Source organism: Lissotriton vulgaris, chromosome 2_1 (genome assembly GCF_964263255.1).
Source record: "Lissotriton vulgaris chromosome 2_1, aLisVul1.2, whole genome shotgun sequence".
NCBI classification, from domain to species: Eukaryota; Metazoa; Chordata; class Amphibia; order Caudata; family Salamandridae; genus Lissotriton; species Lissotriton vulgaris.
In genome coordinates this window covers 314,222,602-314,246,309 of record NC_141687.1, presented here as the reverse complement: position 1 = coordinate 314,246,309, position 23,708 = coordinate 314,222,602, and the positions used below count along the sequence as shown (strand labels likewise).

The 23,708-nt window shown below is 44.5% G+C and overlaps 1 protein-coding gene across 3 annotated transcripts in view; it reads left to right on the top strand.

Moving 5' to 3' along the window:
* The window catches only part of AKAP10 (A-kinase anchoring protein 10), a 504,896-nt gene extending 491,529 nt beyond the window's left edge, over positions 1–13,367 (top strand). For all 3 annotated transcript variants that reach the window (XM_086955011.1, XM_086955012.1, XM_086955009.1), the window contains one exon: positions 10,852–13,367. In XM_086955011.1, the coding sequence (XP_086811137.1) occupies positions 10,852–10,857 (6 nt within the window). In that variant the 3' untranslated portion in view covers positions 10,858–13,367. The remainder of the gene's footprint in view (positions 1–10,851) is intronic.
* The last annotated feature ends 10,341 nt before the right edge of the window (positions 13,368–23,708 follow it).

Sequence of the window (23,708 nt, the reverse complement as noted above, 5' to 3'; positions counted from 1 at the left end):
AATGAAATGCTACTTTTGGCACCTTCTTTCCCACTTTGCTATTGATGAAAGATACCAGTTTTAGATAGTTTGTGGTAATCATATTTAAGAATGGACCATTTCTGAAAGCTTTAAGGAGGTAAGATCTATTTAATGGGCTCCCGTTTTTATTTTATTTTTTTACAATATCAAAACACAGGTGATCGTTTTCGTCTATTTTAGATTGTCTTTCTACTTCTGTAGGTGGTAAATCAGGCAAGTTGAAATTCTTATTTGCATAAAGAAAACTATATTTGTGTAGAATTGTGTTGATACTTCTGCAGAAAATGGTAGAAAATGAGCAAATAGAATAGAAATCAACAAAATGAAAGATTCTTTTTTTTTGGTTTGACGATATGTGAAATGTTGCTTCAACATGAAATATCTTGAAAGAAACAAGAGACGAGGCGTTTGGCAAAACCGGAACAGTTCACTTAAACAGTGCGGCTGGCAGAACAGTAACAGGCATAGGATCTGAGGACTGTCTCAACTTACAATCAATATGAAATGGGTCTTTATACAATTCATTGAATGTCGTAAACAGTTCAGTTGATCCTTTTTTCGTAAGGAATGTGAACTGCTGTCTGTGGAGTGGTAAATTCATGTATCTGATAGGGAATCCAGGTGGGGATCGACCTTGCGTGTACACAATGCGGACAGTAGATAATGTGTCCAGATGCCCGGCATGGGGAACACATGATTACTGCTTGCATTGTGTGCTGATTGGATATATGTTCCTAACTTTGTTGGCATCTGACTTCGTTGTTTTGGTGGCGTGCGTACCCCTCCTGCCATGTGTATATTATTGGGGGCAATCTCTCTCGACCATTGTGGTGTGAGTTCTCCTACTTGTGGATTGATCTGGGATTTCCTATTCATTCGCTTTTCTGTGGACTACGTGCCGCCTCACTTGTGACCTCAGTCGGTGAACTCAGGTCTGGGTCTCCCAGCCTGCCTAACTGTCTTTCTGAGTCATGGTTGATGTGTAGTTCGTAACAGGTGAATATTTTAATATTTTAATAAAGATCCAATTTCGTTTTTGTACACAAATGTATTGTTATTCATAATGACATCTACTTTCTCAATATTAACATTCCCACCTCTAGTTGTATTTTCAACTACACTATCTAACCCATACTTCATGACAGTTTTTTATTGAGGGCCTGTTGTTCTTTAAATTTGCCTTTGACAATTACTATTTTCCTTGTTACTTGCTTTCTACCCAATTTGAGGACTGCGTTTTTACAGCAGGAAATCCCCAACTGTGCTGTTTGACACAAAAATAATAACACAATGAAAACCGTCAACGATATTGTGCACAAACAAAAGATCCACTATGGGAGCCAGGAGAACCAATTCGAGAACCACTTTTGCTCTGGGGCACCGCCATCCTCACGCATGTCTCTTTGTAAGGGGTGCAGTGTGTTAGACCCGTCAGCTTTTGGATAGTCTCCCCCTATTTTTTTTCCCTTTTGGCCTCACCTTTCTTTTTCCACCAGTCCTTTTTGTGTGGCCTTAGTTCTCCGAGTACCCCACCACTACTAATTAGTGCTGAGGCACAGGTGCGCCTTCCTAAAATGGTGGATAGACAGGGTTCCTAAGATGGACGCCTGTTAGGAATTACCTCAGAGTCTGGCATATATGATTACAAGAGGGGGTTCCAGAACCTTCTGGTTCACTCTAGTGACCAGGACCGAGGCTAGTGTGTGTAATGCAAGCACGTCACAATTGCCTTCTAGATTTAGCCTGCCAGCTAGTGTCAGCTAGTGTCATGCTACCCTAAGTGGGCGACAGCCCCGGTTCCAACACAGTGCCTGGATGGCAAAAGTCAATGTCCTGTTATTCATATCGTTCCCTGGTATAAACATGCAGCAGGAGGTACCGAGCTAGGCACACACCCCTCCTTCCATCGCGGTCATTAAGTCTAACACATACCGATGCTGCATCACCATGAGGTAGATTGCTTTCAGTTCTTCCTTGATTGAATTAATGCCACACTCAGTGCTGTTCAGCATTTTAAGCATTTCTCACCTGATTACTTCGAGCCAGGGGGCATTTGCTTTTGTCTGCAAGATAAAGAAGGGTCTGAACCCCCCAGCTGATACTTTTGTGTCTGTGAACAGTCTGCAGTCTTCTGGAATTCTTGTACTAAACCCAGTCAAAGTAATCTGCCCTTCTTTTGTCACAAGCCAGATGCAGCAAGGTTTATTTTCTTCCTTAGCTGGTGCAAGTCCAATAGTTCTTCTCTGGGAGTGACCAGGGTAGGGGTGTGTATAGTGACCAGGGAACAGAGTCTGTGCCATCCGGGGACGAGCTGCGTGTAAGCAAACTTACAGCACTGCCAGTAGATATCCAACAGCATGTAAGTGCCCCATTGCATGTCTGGAATGTGCATGATCGTGCAGCAGTTCTCAATCATTCCCAGTGGAAATGTTCCTTTATCTCTGAAACACAAAGAATACAGTGTAAGTTTCCATACAATTAGGGGTTACTCCTTCTCTTATAGCCAAGTGTTCTCCACTCACCTCGGTATCCCAGATTTCCTGACATAGAGAGATCATGCTTTTGTTTAACCCTTCCTTGTGTGACTCATTTCCTCTGTATCATCGACCTGGATGGCGCTACACAGGAACTCCATATCGGGGTCCACTTGTTGTTAAAGAGGGCTGTCCCAGATACGCTAAGAGCCACCTTTTGACGATAAATGGAGGCAGAAGCGGATGTGTTTGTCCATTGAGTTTTGGGTTTAACTACCTCCAAGAATCCCTTCTCTGGGAAGTCTCAGGGCCAAACAGGGTTTTCTCCTCTATGGTGCCCTTTCTGCACATCCTGTCTTGCTCAGTTTGGCTATCACTAGGTTAGATGAAAAGATATAGAGTCCTTGGGTTGGTCTCATATATGGTCAGATTCACTACTACTCTGTGGGGTCCTACCTTGTTGGACTGGCTTTTGGCCATGATTCTGCATAGGTATAAGTGGAGAAGACATTTTGATTTTTCAGGGGCTATCTTTTGGGACAAGTAAAGTCTGGGTCTACTGCATGTGGTATCAGTGAACAGATATAACACGACCTGGCTGATGTTTAACTGCCCACAGCGGTCACGTGCTGATACCACATTTTGTTCAAGAGGGCAGTGTGTAGTGCATTGGGGAAGCTAGTGTTTGGGTTGGTGTAATTGTAAGTAACAGGGGAGAGAACCTTACACAAGCAGTTTTTGGACGGTCTCCATTTGGCCAGGCAGTTCTTTAGCAGTGAATAGGTGTGGCAGCACCCTACATAGAAGTGCAATAATACATAACTTGTTGTTGAACATTGCAGGTCTTGGTACGGATACAGAGGAGGTGTCTGTGGTCCTCTGCTGTTTGGGAATTCTCGTTTAACAGTTCAAACAAAAAAGCTCTCAGTGCAGTTCATGGGGGGGTTTATCCTGGAAGATTTCAGCCATACATCAGCATAATAAACCCACTCATTTTTCCCCTCCACCTTGAGGGCCATTGGTGTTGCGAAAACCACCCAGTAGAGTTCCGCAAATTTGACTTGCTTTCACTTCCTTACGAAGTTACAAATGTAGACTTCTTACCCAGGTTGGAGTGTTTAGTATGGTAGCTTGGCGGTGGTGCACTTGGTGGTCCGGTGGTTGACCTGTTTGGATGCGAACTTCTGAGAGATATACATGTAATTTGTCTCCCAGTGTTTAGGAGCTAGCCTCAGAGCTTAATTTGGTCTGGGATGTTGGGATGGGTGTCCCCATCAATCTACTAGTCACAATCTGGTGTGATGTCGGATGGTGATAGCTGCTCAGTGTGTTTCTCAGTGCGAATAAGGTGAGGGGCAAACAGTTGAGCCACTTTTTTATTAAGGCTGGCACAAATATATATATATTTTTTTAATAAGCTTTATTTATTAATAATGCATGTCACAATAAGCCGGCAATAAACGCAACATATTTTGTTTATTAACAGGCTGTTGAATCGCTCAACAATGCTGTTGCTTTTGGGGCGCTACACTGAGTCTAATGTCTGTGTTATTTCTAGCAGGGCACAGATGTGGTTGAACATGGAGTTGACGAAATGTTTCCCATTGTCTGACCGGAAAACGTCTGGTTCCTGCCCTCTCCTCAAATTGGGGTATTCCTTCCCCCACCAGGAACATTGATGCTGCCTTGGCATCACAGTTCACTCAAGGGCCAGCTTCGATCCACTTAGAGTACCAGCACACCATTACAATCGGGTATCTGTAGTTAGCACATCGATCAATCAAATCGATGAAGTCGATGTGTAACGCTCTGAGAGGCCCAGTTCGTCTAGGATTGCTGATAATATGACCTTGAGTGTAGGTTTGGGTGAACATAATTGGCAAATGGTGTATTCGTTGAGAGACATTGCTACAGTCTCTGTAAGGTTGGAAATGAACCATTCGTTCTGAAGTCCAGCTATATTGTTTTCTTTTTCTGTGTGTGCTGGTAAGTGTAATTGGGACAAAGCTATGTGGACTATGCTCTGAGGCATTACTCTTTCCTGTTGGTGGGTGGGTGTCAGTATGAGTTTAAGTGTGGTTTGCGTGCAGTACCTGGCTTCCCATCGCTCTTTCTTGTCATGTAACACAGTTTCCTAAAACGCCCTGCTGTTTCTGTGTCCGGTTTGTCATGAGGACGTTTCATCTCTAATGCCTGTTGCAAGGGAAGCACTTGTCTCTCCAACTGCACCGTAAGCTGCCCTCTTTGCAAACTGGTTTCCTAGTGCATTCATCTGTGACACAAAGTTCTTGCCCCCCAGTATGAGCGGCACATTTCAGCATGACCGCGCATTTAGGCAGGGTCAGTGTATCTGCTAATACGTCTAGAGGTTCCTGTATATAATGGGTGTACCAGCTGATTTCAGGAAGCCTCGACTTATCCACCTCCCTATGCCAGAATGCACTGTGGTGGTGACATAGATTGAGTCTGAGTAAATCGTTAATCTTTTTTACACATGCTGTTGGTGAGGGCTTCGTTTAGTGCTGTCCGGAGAGGTGGGGAGGAGAGAAAGCTGCGCTGTGACTTAGAGTTTATGAGGGTGTGTGGCTATGAGCCATTACTACAGCTTCCCCTGTAAGTCTCACCCCTGTCTATTATGGAGGACCCGTCAATGAACAGTGTATCACTGTCTACAATGGGTTGTTCCTCTACCTGGCTGATCCCATCATGGATCTACTCCCCCTTGTGAACTTGATGGGCTAGGAAGGTGACCGGGTTCACTAGATGACACCGTACAAAGTGCCCGCTTTAGTACGCAATGGGTTTGTGCCCCCAGGGATATTTCTGCATCAAGACTGATGGCATGACCGCCCTTCACTGTGGCTGAATAAGAATTCCTTCTTATAATCAGGAGTTCCTACCATGGGAGCACATTAGCTCTGTTTTGAGTTTACAGTAGGTATCATGCATGCCGGGCTTCCATGTCAGTTTCTCGTTGCCAGCTTTCACCTTTTTCATGGCCTCGAGTAGGGAGGAGCGTGCTGTAGTCAAATACCCATTGCCGGACGTAATTGCACAATACTAAAAACTTGCATGTCCCTTTTCATTTGCGGTGGTGGCATAGCACTGATGGAGTCTGCGCTTTCCGATGTGACCCGTCAACTGTCCGCTGAGATCAGTTGGCCCAGATAGTTAACCTCCTGCTGCACATACTGCATCTTCTCCTTCTCTACTTAGTACCCCTTTTTGGCAAGTGCAGTTAGGAGCGCTATTGTGTCCTTACAGCATAGGTTTTCAGATTGGCTGCATATCAAAATGTCGTCCGCATATGGTATCAGGGAGCTGCTTAACTGGAAGTTAGCAAGATCCTTCCTCAGTATTCGATTGAAGATACTGGGGGACTCAAAATACCTTTGTGGTAGTGTCCGGAATAGCAGCTGGACACCTCAAAATGTGAACACGGTTAGGTACTGACTATCAGGCTGAAGCAGGATGCTGAAAAAAGCATTCTTGTTGTCTATCATGGAAAAATGGCTGGCGTCCGTGGGTGTATTAGGATGATGGAGGGATCGAGCACTACAGGGAATTCTAGGATCATGTCATTGAGGGAGCGTAGGTCCTGTACCAGGCCCCCCTCCCCTTTACTCTTTTTGACCGGGAAGATCGGCTTATTGAAGGGGCATAGGTCCTGTACCACGCGCCAGCCCCCCTTTAATCTTTCTGACCTTCTTTTAGACAGGATTTGGTTTCCCCTGTGTCAATCAAGAAGCTGTAGGATGTGTTATCCACTAGCACTCTTACACTGGGTTCTTCCTCGGACTGAAGAGTCACTGAAAGCATGGGACTTGTGAGTGTGGGGTTGTGTGTCATCCACCATACTCGGGACTAACTCTTGTTGACCCCATGACTTATCTACTTCTGGGAATGGAGGAGGGATTGCAACCAGGTCCCACCTTTGTGAGTTCTCTGTACTACTTCCTCGGATCCTAATACTACATGCTTTATCTTTTCTGAACCTCTGCGACCATACCTCCATCGGTGCTGCTGTCTTCGGTGCCATTGCAGCTACAGCTGTTCTAACCAAGGCTGCCTACTCCCTGCTCAGGGATTTCGCAGTAATGTCCTGGTTCTGACCCAACTTCTTTCTGTACTCTTTCTTTCTTTGGCTTACCTTTTTTCCCACCCCTAGAGGCATTGGTTCCTGTTAGGGTTTGACTTTCCATATCTGGCATGCAAAGATCTCCCCTCCCTATTTTAGTAGTATTTCCCTCGGGTCATCCTATAACTGTCATGCGCTTGGATGCAGCAGTGCCCACCCTTATAGGTTCCCAGGGGACTGGGGCTCCTGTCCTCACCCCAACTAGCTGTATCACGGTCTAGAACTACCACAAAGATCCCTGTTACTCGTGTATGTTTGCCTGAACTAGTGGGAGTGCTTGTTCTCCATACTGCTGGGTTTCTATGAGTCGGACGCAAAGGACAGAGGGTCAAACTTATGGGAGCCTTTCCACTGGACTTGGATTGCACTGGAATTGTCTGGACATCCAAGCCTGTTGCTTTCTCATGCTTGGGTCTAACTAGTCATCGTTCGGTTGGGGCCTTCTGGCTCCTAATACTTTTGAATTGGAATATCCTAATGCGGTGCTTGAGCACTTATATACCTGCATATGGTGGGGGAGGTGCTGAAGCTTTGATTGCTAATTGTGATGTAGGATTATCAATCTGGGCCTCCTCATAGATGGCCCATAGTTCAAATAATCTCCTGTCTTTCTTTTGACCTTTGTATTTGGTTCGTATATGTGTTCTCATATATTTTATTGCGTTAGTCCCCAAAGTTCCCTCTTTTGACCAAGGAAATATGTGTGCCTTTGTTTGCCGTGCCATTCTTGGCAAAACTTATGTTTTTTAGCCTGTGTAGGGAACCTGGTTTGCATGTGCTTTAATAGTGACTCCATAGTAAGTGTTGTAGTTATAGTGGACAAAGTACACCTAGCGTCTTTTTGGGGAATCTTTGCTTTGGATCTAATTTTGGGGGAACTATTTGTGGTGTACTTACGTTACTATGAGCTCAGCACTATCTACATATGCTCTAAAAATTCAATATAAACATGTCATCAACACAAATAATGAATTTGAAAGGTTGCAACATTGGTAAAAAGTGCAGTTGCCAATAAAAACAGTATTTGAACGATGTTGATTTTTTACGTCAAATACAGTTTGTGAGAAATAGCACCCTCATATGAAACATTGAATCATTGACAAAAATCACAATACTTAAGACAAAATAAAATTTGCAATAATCACATATACGTTACATCAATCTCAACAAAACTGACAGAGAAAAAAATGAAGACTTTGTCAAAAATGTCTTAGCCCGCTCCTACTGCATTCAATCTTGTGGCCAGGGGAAGCTGTGCACGTTACACGGAACTAAGTGCACCTGATAGTCTGCCAATATCGGCTCTGAGAGAAAGGTAATAACAGTAGTTTGCAGGAAAACCGATTACACAAGAGAACATCAGGTTCTTTTTGGCCACACACACATTACACCTAGTTTCCCAGATTCCATTTTTTTCCCTAAACATCCTAATCATTCCCTTTATTACTGCCATGGGTCAGGCATACGATCTTTTATCATGCCCAGCGGTCCACACAAGCAGCACCTCGCTCCTTTCAGATACCAACAGTGTTACAAAACTGGTAGCACTGAGAAAACCCCCACTTTCAAACTATTAAGTTAGTTTGAGGTGCCAATTCTGCCCAATCAGGAAAGTTTTGTCACAGAAATACTATCCTGGGAGCCATAAAGGGATAGACTCTAAATATTCACCTTTCTTAGTGTGCTATCAAAAAAGGTGAAATCCGCAGGGTTGCCTCCGAGGCCGCCTTATGACTACTCGGTTAGGACGTACAAAATAGGTATTATGCCATATTTCTGTAGTGGCAGGGTGATCGGGTTATCTTTTTACACTTCTCCCTAGTTTGCCATACACAAAATGTTTTACTAAGGTTCTAATACAGCCTCTTACCCTCTGTGAAGGCAGCTTCAGGACAGACCACTGCCTCGCGGATTCAGCAGAACTTCCAATCAATTGTGGTGTCTACCAACCTTCCTTGATGCAGATTCGGATTTGAGATACCGTCCACTCCAGCTTCAATGGTGGCTTACCAAAATGTTTCTTGAAAATGGAACACCTTGAAAAAAACAAGAGGCATTTGGCAAAACAGCAACGGTTTAATTAAACAGTGCGACCGGGAGAAGTTACAGGCATAGGGCCTGAGGACTGTCTCAATTACAATCAGTCTGAAATGGGTTTTTATACCATTTGTTGAATGTCACAAACAGTTCCGTAGATCCTTTTTGGTAAGAAACATGAACCTCTGTCTGAAGAGTCGTAAATGTATGTATCTGATAGGGAATCCAGGTGGGGATCGACCTTGCGTGGACAGAATGCAGCCAGTGGTTAACGTGTCCAGATGTCCTGCATGGAAGTGGGTGATCAGTCCGTGTACTGCGTGTGCTGTGTCCTGATTGGCTATATGTTCCTAACTTTGAGTGGCATCTGACTTTATGGTGTGTTGGGAGCTTGTGTGCCCCTCTGGCCATGTGTGCTTTATTTGGGCCAATCTCTCTGGACCATTATGGTGTCACTGTGACTTTCTGTAGGATTGATCTAGTCCCGCGTCTCACATCATGCTAGTTGTGCCTGCACAAGGAATTTTTATCATGGAGTGGAGGTCCGTGGGCAAACTGATTTTGCAGCATTATATGTTGATTATATGCTGCTGTTTCTCCAAGATATTGGGATGGATTTCCCTGGTTATATACACTTATTAACCCGCTTTGGCGTAGTATATGGGCTAAATAGTAATTGGCAAACATCTCTCTTGTTTCCATTTTGCAGAGTTGCCGCGCAGCCCCTGATTTACATGGGCTTAATTAGAGCCTTACTTGCATTAAATATTTAGGTGTATAAATATATTGTAGCCAGCCAGATGTATTAGAAGGGAATATTGGAGCAGCTGTTAAAGCATTTAGAATTAGTATTAATTTTTGGACGAGCTTACCATTATCTGTGACTGGCAGAAGAGCTGTAGTTTAGCTGGTGGCGCTGCCAAGATTGCTCTGTTTCGTCAACTTTGTTGCCATTAGTGGTGCCTCACCAATTCTTATAGTTTTATTGTACTCATTTCAGTAGTTCTAAGATACGTATGAAATTTACAGTAGTTGGAATATGCTTAAATGCTTGTGGATACATGCCGTATGAGATATATTGATTATCACTTTAATCTGTAAAGTCTAGTTATCTGGGTATTCCTCTTTTTTAATCTATATTTGAATCTATTTCTTATAATTATCTATGTACCTTTTTAAAGCAGATTACTGTATATGTAATGCACATCATTTATTATCTGTATTATATGCCTGTCACTATTGCACTAAGGTCTATTTAATGAAACAAATAATTATTTAAACTAACTATCTATGGGATGGATCTGGGATTTCCTGTTTGTGCGTTTGTCTGCTGGGCACGTGCCACCCTACCTGTGGCCAGTCAATCATTGACCTCAGGCCTTCGTCTCAAAGCCTGCCAACTATGTATTTCTGAGTCAGGGTTGATGTTGAGTTAATAAAGGGTGAATTCGTTACAAAATGGTTTTCCTTCCATGATTTTTACCATTCCATTTTCTATTCGGATCTCTTCGGCATCCCGGAGGCAAGGACAAGGCTTCTTGGTCAGGCACAGGAGTCCTCCTTTTCTGAAGAATGAGAGCGACCATGTCCTGAGATGGGACGTGGGTGTGATATCACCTCTAAAACCTGCAGAGATCTTGTGTTACCACAAGAATATTGAAGCACAGCCAGTAGGCCTGTAGCTGTCCAGCATGTACTAAACACTCCTACTGAATCCTAGGAGGCAGCCTCATGGGTGGACTGGAGGGAGGCCGCGGATGTCCATACCAGGGCAGACCATCGCTAGTACCTAAGCAGGGTGCTTCTACTGGGTTCATCACAACAGCTCTCTGCAGGTTCCATCTTTCTGAAGAGGAGTTTGTAATGTCTCGTCACATTTATACCCTCATTGCCTTTCTGTTAACGAAAATGCGTTAGCTATGAAATAGAGAGAGTGTAAGACGGCAGCACTGTGTAGGTCCTTTTCATATATTTAAGGCACTTTGTTTTCAGTTGATTTTGTGTATAGTATTTTAGCACGTGTGCTGGCTTCTCACATCTGTTAATTAATACTTGCATTTATATTCTTAGTTTTAGAATTCCGTCAGCTAATTTTGAAGTGTACAATCAGAAGGTTAAACAGCTGCAGTGGTCATTTGCAATAAATGAATAATCTTTTTTGTTTTTGTTATCTCTCCACAGCTATGACTTTTCAACTACAGAGAAAGTATGTCTGCTTTTCCAAGTTTTAAAGTTAACATTCCCACTGCTGGTGGATTCCCCCTCTCGTACATCGGATAGAAAAAAAGCACTGTATTCTGTCTGCTCGTGGTCGGTCCCCTACGCGTGTAAGGAAGAAAGCTTCAAGAGAAGGGGAGCCATGTTTCTGAAATGAACGCGGTCCAGCCCACAGCGGCAGCTGATGTAGACCTCGCCCGGTGACTTTGAAGACTTTCAGTAGCTCAGTAAACTTCTGTGCCAGGAAAGACGCACTGTGGAGCTGGGCGGGGAGGGCACCGGGGAATGAAATATTTGATTTTATATGCAAGGCCTGGGTATTTCTCATAATGTAATGGCATTGTTAACGTTCAAATGGGTGCAGGTGGTGACTGGATGAAGAACTGGACAGCCTTTCCTCAAAGATGGTTGGGTCTGGAAGGGGCACTCCTGGCAGCCCAGGGATAAGTCCTACTGTAACCATTGCTCCCATACTCGAAGGAGCAGAGTATCACCTACAATAAGAATTGGACGCTTTAGACGTGATTCGTGGAGGCGCATCACCGCAGGGAAGTGCTGGCCTGAATTGCCTCATGGCGCCTATGTACCATGTGCTCTTGTTTTTCATGTTTTCTGGGGACACTACTTGAATAACACAAAATGTTTATTATATTACAGACTTTTACTTCCGAAACCTTTGCGATGTTTTCGAAAAGTGCAATCTGCCACAAGGTGGGGGATGTAACATTTATTTGATAAAATATTGTGTTGTCAAAAATCTAGTGAAAAACCCATGACGATTTTATAGTACTAAAGCATGCATACAAATGAAGTGAGCAAGACCTATAAGAATAAATATATATATATATATATATACAAAGTGATATATATTGAATATGCAACTACGGTCAGCCTTGATGACACACACAGTGAAGGTCAGAGAACATGTGGGGCAGTAGGTAAGAATATATTGCTATGTAAATCTGGTACGTATTCTCCTATGAAACATAGCTGTGGAGTGGTGACGATACATTCAAGGTGAAGGCGCACCATTGGCCGAATGCATAAATACTCCATCATGCATTGGTGACCAAAAACGTTCAGAGACTGGGAGGGCTCCGAGAGAACACCCACACGCTTTTTGATGCATAATGTTTAGACAAGCTAAGGAAAATAGTTGCTTATTTTTAGCACAAGCCCAGATACAGTTCCATACAGTTGTCTCCAAAATCGTTTCAGCTATTCATGAAGAAAATAGATTTACTCGTCCAGAGTGGACATTAACTGTCAATCTCTGAATCCTTTTGAAGGAAGGTGAAGTGAATTCTTCACGTAGCACTTGGTCTTTTACTCTGTATAACCAGCTTTACTACAAGAGTCGACTTTTTTAGTTTACAACCAAAAGGTGTATGTAAGAGAGATGCGTTTTAATTGGACAGGCAGAGTCGAGAAAGCACTGGTAACACAGGCGCACTCCAGACGGTGTCGGCTTACAAGTGAAGCACACAACGTCGTAGCAGGTTATTCTCTAAAATGTGTCTTAATCCATAAGGATTGTCGGTCTCATAAAACTAAATCATTTTGCAAATGCATGAGAGCATGTGTTTTCACATTCAGTAAAACCAGACATTCGAATCACCCATACCTAATTTTGTGTGCTTAAGTTTCGTCTCAGCCTTTGAATACTCTTCCTTTGGCTAGTTATTTACTAGATTATAGCTAAAACGACTTTATTAGGCTAGTCCATATCTCATTTAGAGGTCTGAGCACAATGACCATAGCTTTTTTGCTTTTTCTACCCTGTCTCTATCTGAGCCTCCTCTTCCTATCGACTGACCCACTCATCACCTACCATTCCACAAGATTTTTATGTTACATGAAATTATTTTCTGTTTTATTTTAACCATTTCTTATTTTAGGAAGTTCTGGGGGTCATGGCGACGCCCGCCCATCATTCTCAGTGACTGTTCTAACAGACTATAGCTGATTGTTTCTTTTTAAAGCTGCAGTGCCGCAGCACTCCCACCGTCTGGTTTGCAGAGCACAATACCTTGACTTGTCCCAAAGTCGTGTAGGACTTGTGGCATCACTCCGTTAACATGGTTGTAGTTTTAACAGGTAGTAATAATAGACCTTTCGGAAATACCGTTGAGGTTACATTGTTGTGTCCATTTCTTTTTTATTTCTGATTGCTCCAGATTATTTTTTATAGAGCGTTGTTAACAAGAAATTATTCTACTTCATATGATAGTGTGAAACATCTCCAGCATTCAAACATGTTTTCACTTAAGATATGACGTTATTCTGTTGCAATATTTGATTGTATATAAGTCTTTATGTATTGTTTAATTAGAGAAGCAAAACAGGCCGTGTACAGGATTTTGGTACTATGTACCACCTCAGATTTTTTGTTTAGTTTTGTTTCTCATACCCAAGTATTCATGTAACTAAATCAGAATATATTTAATTGTGTTTGATTAAAATAGATAAACTATGGAAAATGTTCGATTTGCATTCATTTCGTATTTGTTTTCATTGGGAGGTAGAGTTGTTTTAGCCTTCTTACTACAAGACTGAATTTGCTGTTGTTGAGTATAGTTGAATCAAGCCGCCAATGTGGTAGTAAAACACTTTACTGTATGTGCTAGATCTGTATGAAACCTGCAGCTCACTCGTTTGTTTTCCAGCAGGGTTAACTCAACTTTTTACCATTTTGAGAGTATCGCATTTAGATAGTGACATCTGAAATCAGTGCCTGAAAACCATCTGTTTGAAAACTACATAAACGTGCTAACTAGTCTGATTATAAATATATTGGCTTTTGTAAATCTTTGTTTTTTCCCCTTTTGTTTAAAATGTATGTGTATCTTTATGTACACTTCTATTCTGATGGATTATTCTAACCACAGGTTCCTCACCTCTAGGATAATCCCAGGTGCCAGACTTGATCCAGATTTTCAGTAGCATGCTGCTGCGTAAGAGTAGGTAGGGTTGTTGGACTCATTGATGGCCTGGCATCATCCTGGAGACAAGGCAGTGCTGCTTATAAGCAAAACGCTAGATGATCGCTTTTAAATTGTGCTGTGACTGCATGAACCAGAAGTCGGTCATGGACCTAGATGTTTGTTTAAAGTGCCTGGTTCCAATCATGAGTGGAAGTCGTGTGACAAATTCTCTCTGATACACCTAAAGGAGATCAGGGAGCCAGACGTGAAGTTCTCATAAGAAAACGCTATGATCAAAACCATAACCGAGCTCTAAAACTGTTACTGGTCCAGGTAATGGGGCCTCTCTTTTGCTAAAGCCCAATTTCGGTTAAAGTCTTCAGGTAAGTCCAAGTAGCGTTACAAGTGCATGCAGGCCAAGTGGGATACGTTCCCCATAGCCACTACAGAACATGTGAGAAGTTGTGCAGACATAATTTCAAGGGTTTGCCTCTGTAGGTGTACTCTGAATCTAACTACGAATGTGATCTGAGCACTGAAACCCTTTTCAGATCCAGACAGTAGAGAGATCCTTTCACAATAGAAAGGGATTAGGGGCATATGTCCTCCCTAGTACATTGTATATCAAACGTATTAGTATCCCACCAAGTATATTGGGTGCGATCAATTCTAGACAGGGAAAAAGGGAAAACAAAAGGGGGGTGAATTAGGTATCAACAAAGGGCCAATAAAGGGATACCTTGGAGAAGCTGAGGAATTTTTAATCTGTAGTTAAGCCCCCCTGGTCACTTTTTTCCATAAGAGCTCCCTGGAAGATAGTTGAGCCCACCCTGACCTTTAAGATTCAGGGTGAACCCGATGATGAAGCATGACACTACTAGAGTGTGTGAGGGTTATTTTTTAAAACAAATGTTTTCCTTCCCAGCACATTAATAGTGCAGATCCACAGTTGATACCTAATGCACCCCCTTTTAGTTTTCTCGTTTTCCCCGTACTCTGAATCTAACCCCATTCCAGAGCTGGTTTTGGCATGCCCTGAGTTTTCCGGGCCGTCATCGTACCTGTAGAAAATAGAGGTCTTCCATGAAGCCATGCTGTACATTTTTAAGGGCATTCCGGCTCCCCCTGGAGCGCCTTTGGAGCTGAAGAGATCAGACGTTGCAGTTAGCTGGCAAGTCCCTCCCCAGCACCAACCGTTCCACCGGACTTCCTTCCAGCTCCTTGCTGGGGTCAATCCAAACTGAGCCTATGCCAGTTCCGATGCACCGTCGCAGTTCACAGTTTTGGGGGTGCCAATGCCGGATCCGGTCCAAACTTCAGCCCATGCTAGACATAGCTCACACTCTGAAATCACCAAAGCACAGCGTCCAATGTTGGATGATTCCTAGCTTCTGCCTCCACACCAATGGGTTGCAGGCTCTGTTCTCTGATTCATGCACAGTTAAGGGGCTTCAGATTGTACCATATTGCAATGAAAAGGCAAACAACTTGCTCACCTCTCACTGCAATGATGTGTGATTGTGCCTGCACCTACACAATGGCAGTGGTTTGGACAGTTTTCCTGAGACAGAAATGGAAACTCCACCAGGGTCACCCGTGGAAAAAAGTGCCTAGAAAAAAGTGCCTCCTTTGTGTTGGTTGTCTGCAGGACGGCATATGTTCTTGTGATTTACAACTACCCATGGTTGAAACAAAGGCAGATTTATTGACTGAAATTTTACAACCCGGGCCTGCCACAGGAATGGGTGAACAATTGTTGGCTTTGGAGGTGTCCACCACCTCTGGCATAACCACATCCTCTGGAGCAGTGAAAAGTCTGGTCCAGCTGCTGAACTGGCTGTGAAGGCTGCAGCTGTCAATAGGCCAGACTTTGCAAGTAGTCTCTGAACTTTCAGTACTGCTGAGGAGACTGAGAGGCCAGAGACAGCAGAGAGGCTTGAGGTCGTGGGCACTTCTAAAGCCAACAATCTTTCACATCTTCCTTGCCCACAAAGTGGCTTTCTAAGCCGCCTTGATTTCCCCATGCAAGGCCATACATAGGTGTAGAGGGCAGGATTCTCTTTTCTTACCCATTTGCAAATCTTTCACTTAAGATTGGTGGGTTCTGCAAATTGTTCAAAGGGGATATGCCCTACCATGTATTTCTTCCTCCCTTGTATTCCATTCGTACCCGTCATGCCACCACAACAGCATCTTTATCCCAGTGTGGCTCAGGACTTTATTGACCAGTAAGGCTTGCACTGGCTGGATGTGTTTGCCATAGCTAAGAAATCAGTGTCAAGGTTATTACACGCTGGAGTTCCCATCACGAGGGTCTCAAGGAGGTCGCATCCTGCCATCTGTGGAGCATCAGTCTTCTGTATGCATGTCAACGGTTGCCTTACCAGCATAGAGTTTTGAGGGAGGCCAGAATGGCCAGGGTCCAAGTCATCTTAATAGCCAGACTAGGCCAGGAGGGTGTGATATCACGACTTGTTGAGCCTGAGGATTTGTCTTCCAATCCATCTACCTCTCCAAGAGGACTTTGTATCTCAGGAAAAGAGCAGGGTAGTGCACCCACAATTCAAATTTGAAAATAAATTGGTGGCCTGGTATAGGGACTGCCAGCTTGAGCCCCCTACAGTACAATTTATCAGATTTGTTGTTGTTTGTTTTCATTGACCCAACAATGCTTCACAGTAGGCACAATTAAAGGCTTTATATCAGTCCTTCCTGCCTTTTTGTTTGTTTGCTTGACATACCTTTTTTTATTCAAGTGTTCTCTTTTAATGAGGTTCTTAAAACATGCTTCAACCAAATCCTTGATTATGCCTCTATGGGGCCTTAACTTGGTCTTCTCATTTCTGATGATGCACCCTGTTCAACCCCATGCACAGTTAGTTACTTTGGCTACTTTCTATCTAGCTGGTTTTTCTCATCGCAATCACATCAGTGAGTCATGTCAGTGAATTGCAGGCAGTGTCAGTGCAACCTTCTCTATATACCTCTGTCTTTCCTAACAAATTGGTGCCGAGAACCCAGGCTTCCTTTCTGCCAAATGTTTTATCTCCCATGTAGGTAAGTCCATCACTCATCCTTCTTTCACCTCACTGTCAAAATCCAAGAAATAGCAGAGGAAGCGCCACTGGCTAGATCCAAGCAGAGACCTTAGTTTTTATGTCCAGGCATGAAGGAATACATCATAGACCACCCCTTTGTGGCCTTTGCTGGTGCTAAGAAGGGTAAGGTGGTTCAGTACCCTATCTTGGTAGATCTTCCTGTACATGAAGACGTGCAATGTCACTCTTGGCAAATGGTGTTTCTGTCCGAATCATCGGCAAGGCTACAACATGATTGTTAATGTTAATGCATGCATTCACCAAGCACTACTGCCGCGATTGTCAAGGGTTATTTTGCCCTTTCAGTTCTGCAAAACCTTTTGGTATGAGTCCACTCCTCAGTCCTTCATACTTTTGAGAGCCCCTGTTTTTTATATATATTTTTAGTGTGGGAAATCTGCAGTCAGAAGAATTCATCAGAAGAACATGTTGATTACCTTCAGTAACACTCGTTCTCAAGCGGCCGCTGCTACCAAACAGGGGTGTGGCGGGATAATTTTATTTTTACTAAAATCACTTACCTAATTACTGCTGCAACTTCTCCGTCTTCTTGTGTTCCTGGCTCCCAACAGCATACAGGCTCCCCATAGCCAATCATAACCAGCAGCATCGTGAATGGACTGGCCAGCCTGTTTGGTCACTCTGCAGTGCCTGGGAGCCTTGGGACTGTTCTCCACCCGGATGTGCAACACAGCCAGGTGGGGGAATGCTAAGTTCACATGACTGATTGGCTGGCCAAACTGTCATGCACACTTATGGTGCATACATATTTCCTACTCCATGTTACCCTAGCCCCGCCCCATCCTGCCCTAGCCTAGCCCTGTAGCCCCTACAAAAAATAAAATAACGCTGCATTATCATTTTATTTTTCTCTTTTCCACTGCTCTGAGAGCAGTATGATGATGCTCCACGACCTTAGCGGAGGAGCCGCCACTGCTCGTTCTACCGGATACTAAATCTAACTGCAGGTTCCTCACTATCCTCATTGTTTTGTGGAATGTACTCCTGTAGCTGTTAAAATGATCACGTTAATTTTCGACAGACATGCACCTTCAATTTGTCATGCCTGATTTGCTTCTGATCACCTGGTAAAGTGGTAGACAAAACTGATGTCAGTGTGCAGGGTTGGCATCTCAATGTTACTTTGCCTTGCCCCAGCACAAGGCTTTCATGGAGTCCAACACATATAGGAGCCACTCCTGTATGCTGATTTCATTTCCTCTTTTTTCATGCCCTTCAATGCACATCCGGAGCTCCAACCCCAACGTTTTCTCAGTGTTAACCTACTTCCAAAGTTGACATTTGACAGTGCACAGGACTTATGCACCTCCTGACAGAATTTCAACTGTGCTGGACTTGCAAGAAACAAATGTCTGTCACTGATCCAAAGGACATTTGTCTTTGATCCCTGGGTTCCAGACATGATTCGAAATCCTGTGATAAATCCTGTGAGCCTCAAACCACATTCATTCTAACCTAGCCCAGCCCCAAAACGACTTGCACCTCTCCTTTACGCCCGACACCCTAGTCACTCATCCACCTACTGTAACTACCTCACTCCCGTCGAGCACAGACATAGTTCACTCCCCCTCTTACGCCAACCTCCCCACCCCTTCCCCTCACACACCAGCCCTCATCCCCTTTCCCACCCTTGACACCACAGCTCCCACCCAAAACGACATGCACCACCCATTTACTCACGGTACCTTTGTCACTCACCCACCTACCGTAGCTACCTCACATCCCTCAAGCACAGACATAGTTCTCTCCCCTGCTCACAACAACTACCCCACCCCTTCCCCCCACACACCAGCCCTCATCCCCGTTCCTCTCATCCTCATTCCTCACACCCCTGATACCACAGCTCCCACCCGCAACCCGTCTAACCTCGATCAACATCGAACTGACACACACAAATGCAAACCCCACCCTTTATCCCCCCCATTCTCAGCCCCCACTTCCACCCATTAACCAATCACACAGAACACACCACCACCCTCAACTCAACTCCACCCTTTCAAAAAAGTACCATCTACAATCCCACTACGCCCCCCAGTCTCACCCCCCACTACCCAACCTCCACCCCCTTCACCACTAATAAACGCCCATCCTCCACCCTACACTCCACGCCTACCACCAATACTCTCATCCACACTACCAACCTCTCCCCTTTGTCACCCACGACCGAGCATCCCATCCCCACCTCCAACACATTTCCCACAGGGGACCACATTACGGCCTCTCTCCTCCAGCTCAAAGAAGACATGGACATCATCAAACAACAACTACTCTGTCTATCACGCTCCAGTCACCCTTCACCCAACACCCTCCACCAGATCAAACAGGACATCCACATCATCAAACAAATACTCAGCACACATCCCAGACACCACTCACGCGCCTCCTCCATCATCTCCGCTCCCAACTGGTCCTCCATCCGGGCGGCGAACCCTCGCACTCTACCACCACCGCACTGGACCTCAATCCCTGTTCACAATCGTGAAAACCGCCCCCATCGCTCCTGCAACCCTCTCTCGGACCTAGACACAATCACCCTCCTCCGCTCCTATGACTCAGCTCCCCATAGCAACACACCCGACACTCTCACTGCCATTCCCACGATTCAATCTAATCCCCTTAGACCCCCCACGCTGAACAACAGAATCGCTATCCATAGTAACCTGAGTAAAGTCCCCCTCGCTCTAGAACACCCTTCCACCCTCGACACACCCCGTCTCAAATGCACTCTCCTCAACTGCAGATCAGCCGTTAGACACTCCGCCGCTATCGCCGATCTCATCCTAAAATGGGATCTTGACTTAATCATCATGACTGAAACATGGCTAACAGAATCTTCTACACCTATAATGGACATTTTGGTACCCCCCAACTACCACATCACTAGACTTGACAGGTCTGGCAATAAAAAAGGTGGCGGAATCGCATGTATATACAGGAGCAACCTCTCTGTCTTGAAAGTAACTTCCCCTTCCCTACCCTCCCCAACTTCCTGTGAATATATCTGCCTCGATATTCACAGTGAGGACAAACCGATCTGCACTCTGCACGGCATTTACCACCCACCCGGTGACAACCTTACCTTCTCCCAACAAATCATGGACATGATCTCAGCCAACTCCGGGCGACAACTCACACAAATATACCTTGGTGACTTCAACCTCCACTGGAACGATCATAATGATGCGGTGGTAAAAGGTCTGAAGAACTTCCTTAACGCCCTTGACCTCACTCAAATTTGCAACAGTCCAACACACAAGAAAGGCTCTATCCTCGACCTCATCATCTCCAAAGAGGCCACTATCAAACTCGAATCGATCCAACCCTGTGACTGGTCGGACCATCATACCATCACATTCTTCATCAATGAAAAAGTTAAATTTAACCCCGTTCAACCCGCCAGGCCCAAAATCTGGAAAAGAGACATGAAAAAACTAATCTCAAACTCTCTGCCCCCCAAAAGCTGCAACTTACTACTTCCTCCTGCTGGCGTTAAAGATGTCCAATCCTTGACTGATCACTATCTTAACACTATGACCTCAATAATTAATGAAGTCGCACCCTTGCAACTAAAAAAAGCCACCACAAAAATGTCCAATCCCTGGTACGACGGGAGTCTCAATGACGATAGACGCGCCATGCGAATGGCAGAGCGCACCTGGAGATCAGCTCCCTCCGCACTGAACCTAAAAAACCTGAAGAAAAGGAGAAACGCCTACTTCAGGAAAATAAAACGATCAAAATCAGACTTCTTCAGCCGTCAGCTTGACCAAGCCAAAAATCGTCCGAGAAAGCTGTTTGAGCTTATCCGAACACAATCAAAAGAACAACCCCAACATCTCAACACTATGTGCGAAGCTCCCTCCTGCGAGGACTTCGCCTCCTTCTTTAACCAAAAAACTGACAACATAAAGAATGACCTCCTCATAGACGCAAGCCTCTATCCCAAACCCCACCGCATAGCACCCACTACACCAAAAAACAATGCCACCTGGTCAACCTTTCTCACCTACACGGAGGAAGAAATTGGCAAACTGCTCAGCACTCTGAAACCATCCAATCACCTCACGGACCCCCTTCCTGCTAACGCTGTCAAAGTCCTTACCCCGTCGCTCCTTCCACTCTGGACCAAAATCATTAACAGCTCATTTCAACAAGGGATCATTCCCGACTCCCTCAAAGTTGGTCAAGTCACACCTTTGCTAAAGAAACCTACAGCTGACCCCTCTGACCTAAACAACTACCGTCCCATTACCAACATTCCGACTCTTGCCAAACTGCTGGAAAAATGCGCACAAACACAATTAACTAAACACATTACTCAGTTTGATCTCCTCAACTCTCATCAATCAGGCTTCCGAGCAAATCACAGTACTGAAACTGCTATGACTCACATAATCGACGACGCCCTCCAAATCCTAGATCATAACGATACTTGCCTCCTCATCCTCCTTGATCTCTCCTCTGCATTTGACACTGTCAAACATGAGAGCTTAATCGAACTACTAAACACGAGAATGGGCCTATCTGGAACTGTGCTCAAATGGTTCACGTCCTTTTTGCATAACAGGTCGCAGAAATTCAAGAGCAACAACTTGATGTCTGCACCAAGACCTGTATCGCTAGGCGTACCACAAGGATCCTCCCTATCCCCAACTTTGTTCAACCTAGTTATGGAACCTCTCACCACCTTGCTGCAAGAATCCAATGTACACTTCCACATGTATGCTGACGACACTCAACTCTATCTCAAACTACAATCACCCAAAGACATCACGCTCTTGAACTCAACGATCAGAAGCACCCAATCGTGGTTGGCCGCCAATCATCTGAAACTCAATGCCCTTAAAACAGAGTTCCTTCTGATCTCACCACCCGCGAAGAGCACTACCGCACAAATGTGGCTTAAAGACCTAACGGCACTCAATGTCCAACCCACCATCGTGGACTCAGCGAAATCTTTGGGCATAACACTTGACACCAATCTCAGCATGCAGGAACACATCAACAAAGCAACTAAGGGAGCGAACTACCAAATCAACACCCTTAGGAAACTTAAACCTTTCCTTCCAACCAAAGACTTCCAAACTGCGGTACAATCGCTAGTCATACCTCGAATAGAATACGGCAGCACCGCCCTCTGCGGTCTCCCCCTAGCCACTACGGCACCCATCAGAGCCTCTCTAAACGCCGCAGCGAGACTTATCACTGGATCAAAAAAACACTCACACATTTCCCCTGACTTCAAATCCCTGAATTGGCTGCCGTTTGAAGCCAGAATACACCTGAAAATCGCTTGTCTGACGCACAAGGCTGTCCACCTGAGCTCACCTACATACCTCGCTCAGAAGCTGACGATTTCTGGAGGCTCCAGAAACACTAGAGGTACAAATAATCTTTTGCTAAAGCCTAAAAGATTCCGCAAGGAAAAAACCTATAAACGCTCCTTCTCAGGAATGGCTCCCAGGATTTGGAACTCGCTCCCCCCTGAAACCAGGCTCATCACCTCTACCATACTTTTCAAGAAAGAAGTAAAAGCGATCCTCATGGCTAAATACACTTGAACCACTACTGGAGATAAACTACAAAGACTTGATACTCATCTGTACTACTTGTCGAACCCTTTGTATTGTTATTTCGATTCTGAAATTGACTTATTGATTGTTTTATGTTATCACCTCAATGTACCTTTAACATGATTGATGTATCTGCGTATACATGCTCCCCCCTCTGTAAAGCGCTCTGATATCTGCGAAGATCTTGTTCGCGCTATATAAAACTTTCAAAATAAAATAAATAAATAAATTAATTGAAGACCTTCAGAGAGGGCAAAGGTGTAAGTCCCCCAAGTGGGGTCAGTCCGGGTCAAATTCAAAGGGTCTTTCAAGGCTCTTGTTCAGGTCACCATCCTCTGGAAAGTCTCAGATGAAGTCGAACAACAAATTGTGCAGTCACCACAGAGTCCAAGCGTGATTCTGGTCCTTGCTATTGGAATTACATAGAACCTCCTTCACCAGTGTCCTCTCTGAACACCTGATTAACCCCACTTGGCCTTTGCCTGGACATCTGCCAGCACCAGGCCACCCCTTTACATTTTTATGCAGGCCATGCTGCTTCCATCCAGTTCGAGTTTGGCCTCTGCTCCAGCGAGACCGTCTATGGTTATACACTCTGCCCAAATTCCGATGTGAAATCCAGTGCCAAGTTCAGTTAGAGTGCTACAAGATGCTGTGCTCTGAGATCACTAAGGCGCAACCTGTGCCATGGATAGGCTTCCCAATGGCGCTCTTGCATTGAACAGGTATTATCGGAGGGTAAAGGCAGTTTTGCAGATCCTACTCCGATGCACTCCAAAGACTCGCACAGGTCCCCCACAATATTCATCAGCAGATGGACAATTCACTCACCCTCACTATAATGATGCTGGATTCTATCTTGACATCCAAAAGACTTGGAGTTTGGATACTTAACTTAGAGTGGACTCACCCTTGAGCCCCCTTACAACAGAGAATGCCTCTGTCATGGTAATTGTTTTGCAGGCTGTGAGATCATGGTGTTACTATTCTGTAACATGTCTACTGTTAGACCTGGCAGCCTTGGCGTGGGTTTCCCCTGCATTTTTTGCCTTTTCCTCCTGTGTTTTTGCTGTGTGTTGAACTTTGTTTTGCTGGTCTAGATGCTTTGGGCACTTTGCCACTGCTGTTCAGTGCCAAAGTTCAAGTGCTCCCTGTAAATTGTTGTTATGTATTATTGATTCCATGATTGGCTTATTTGATTTACT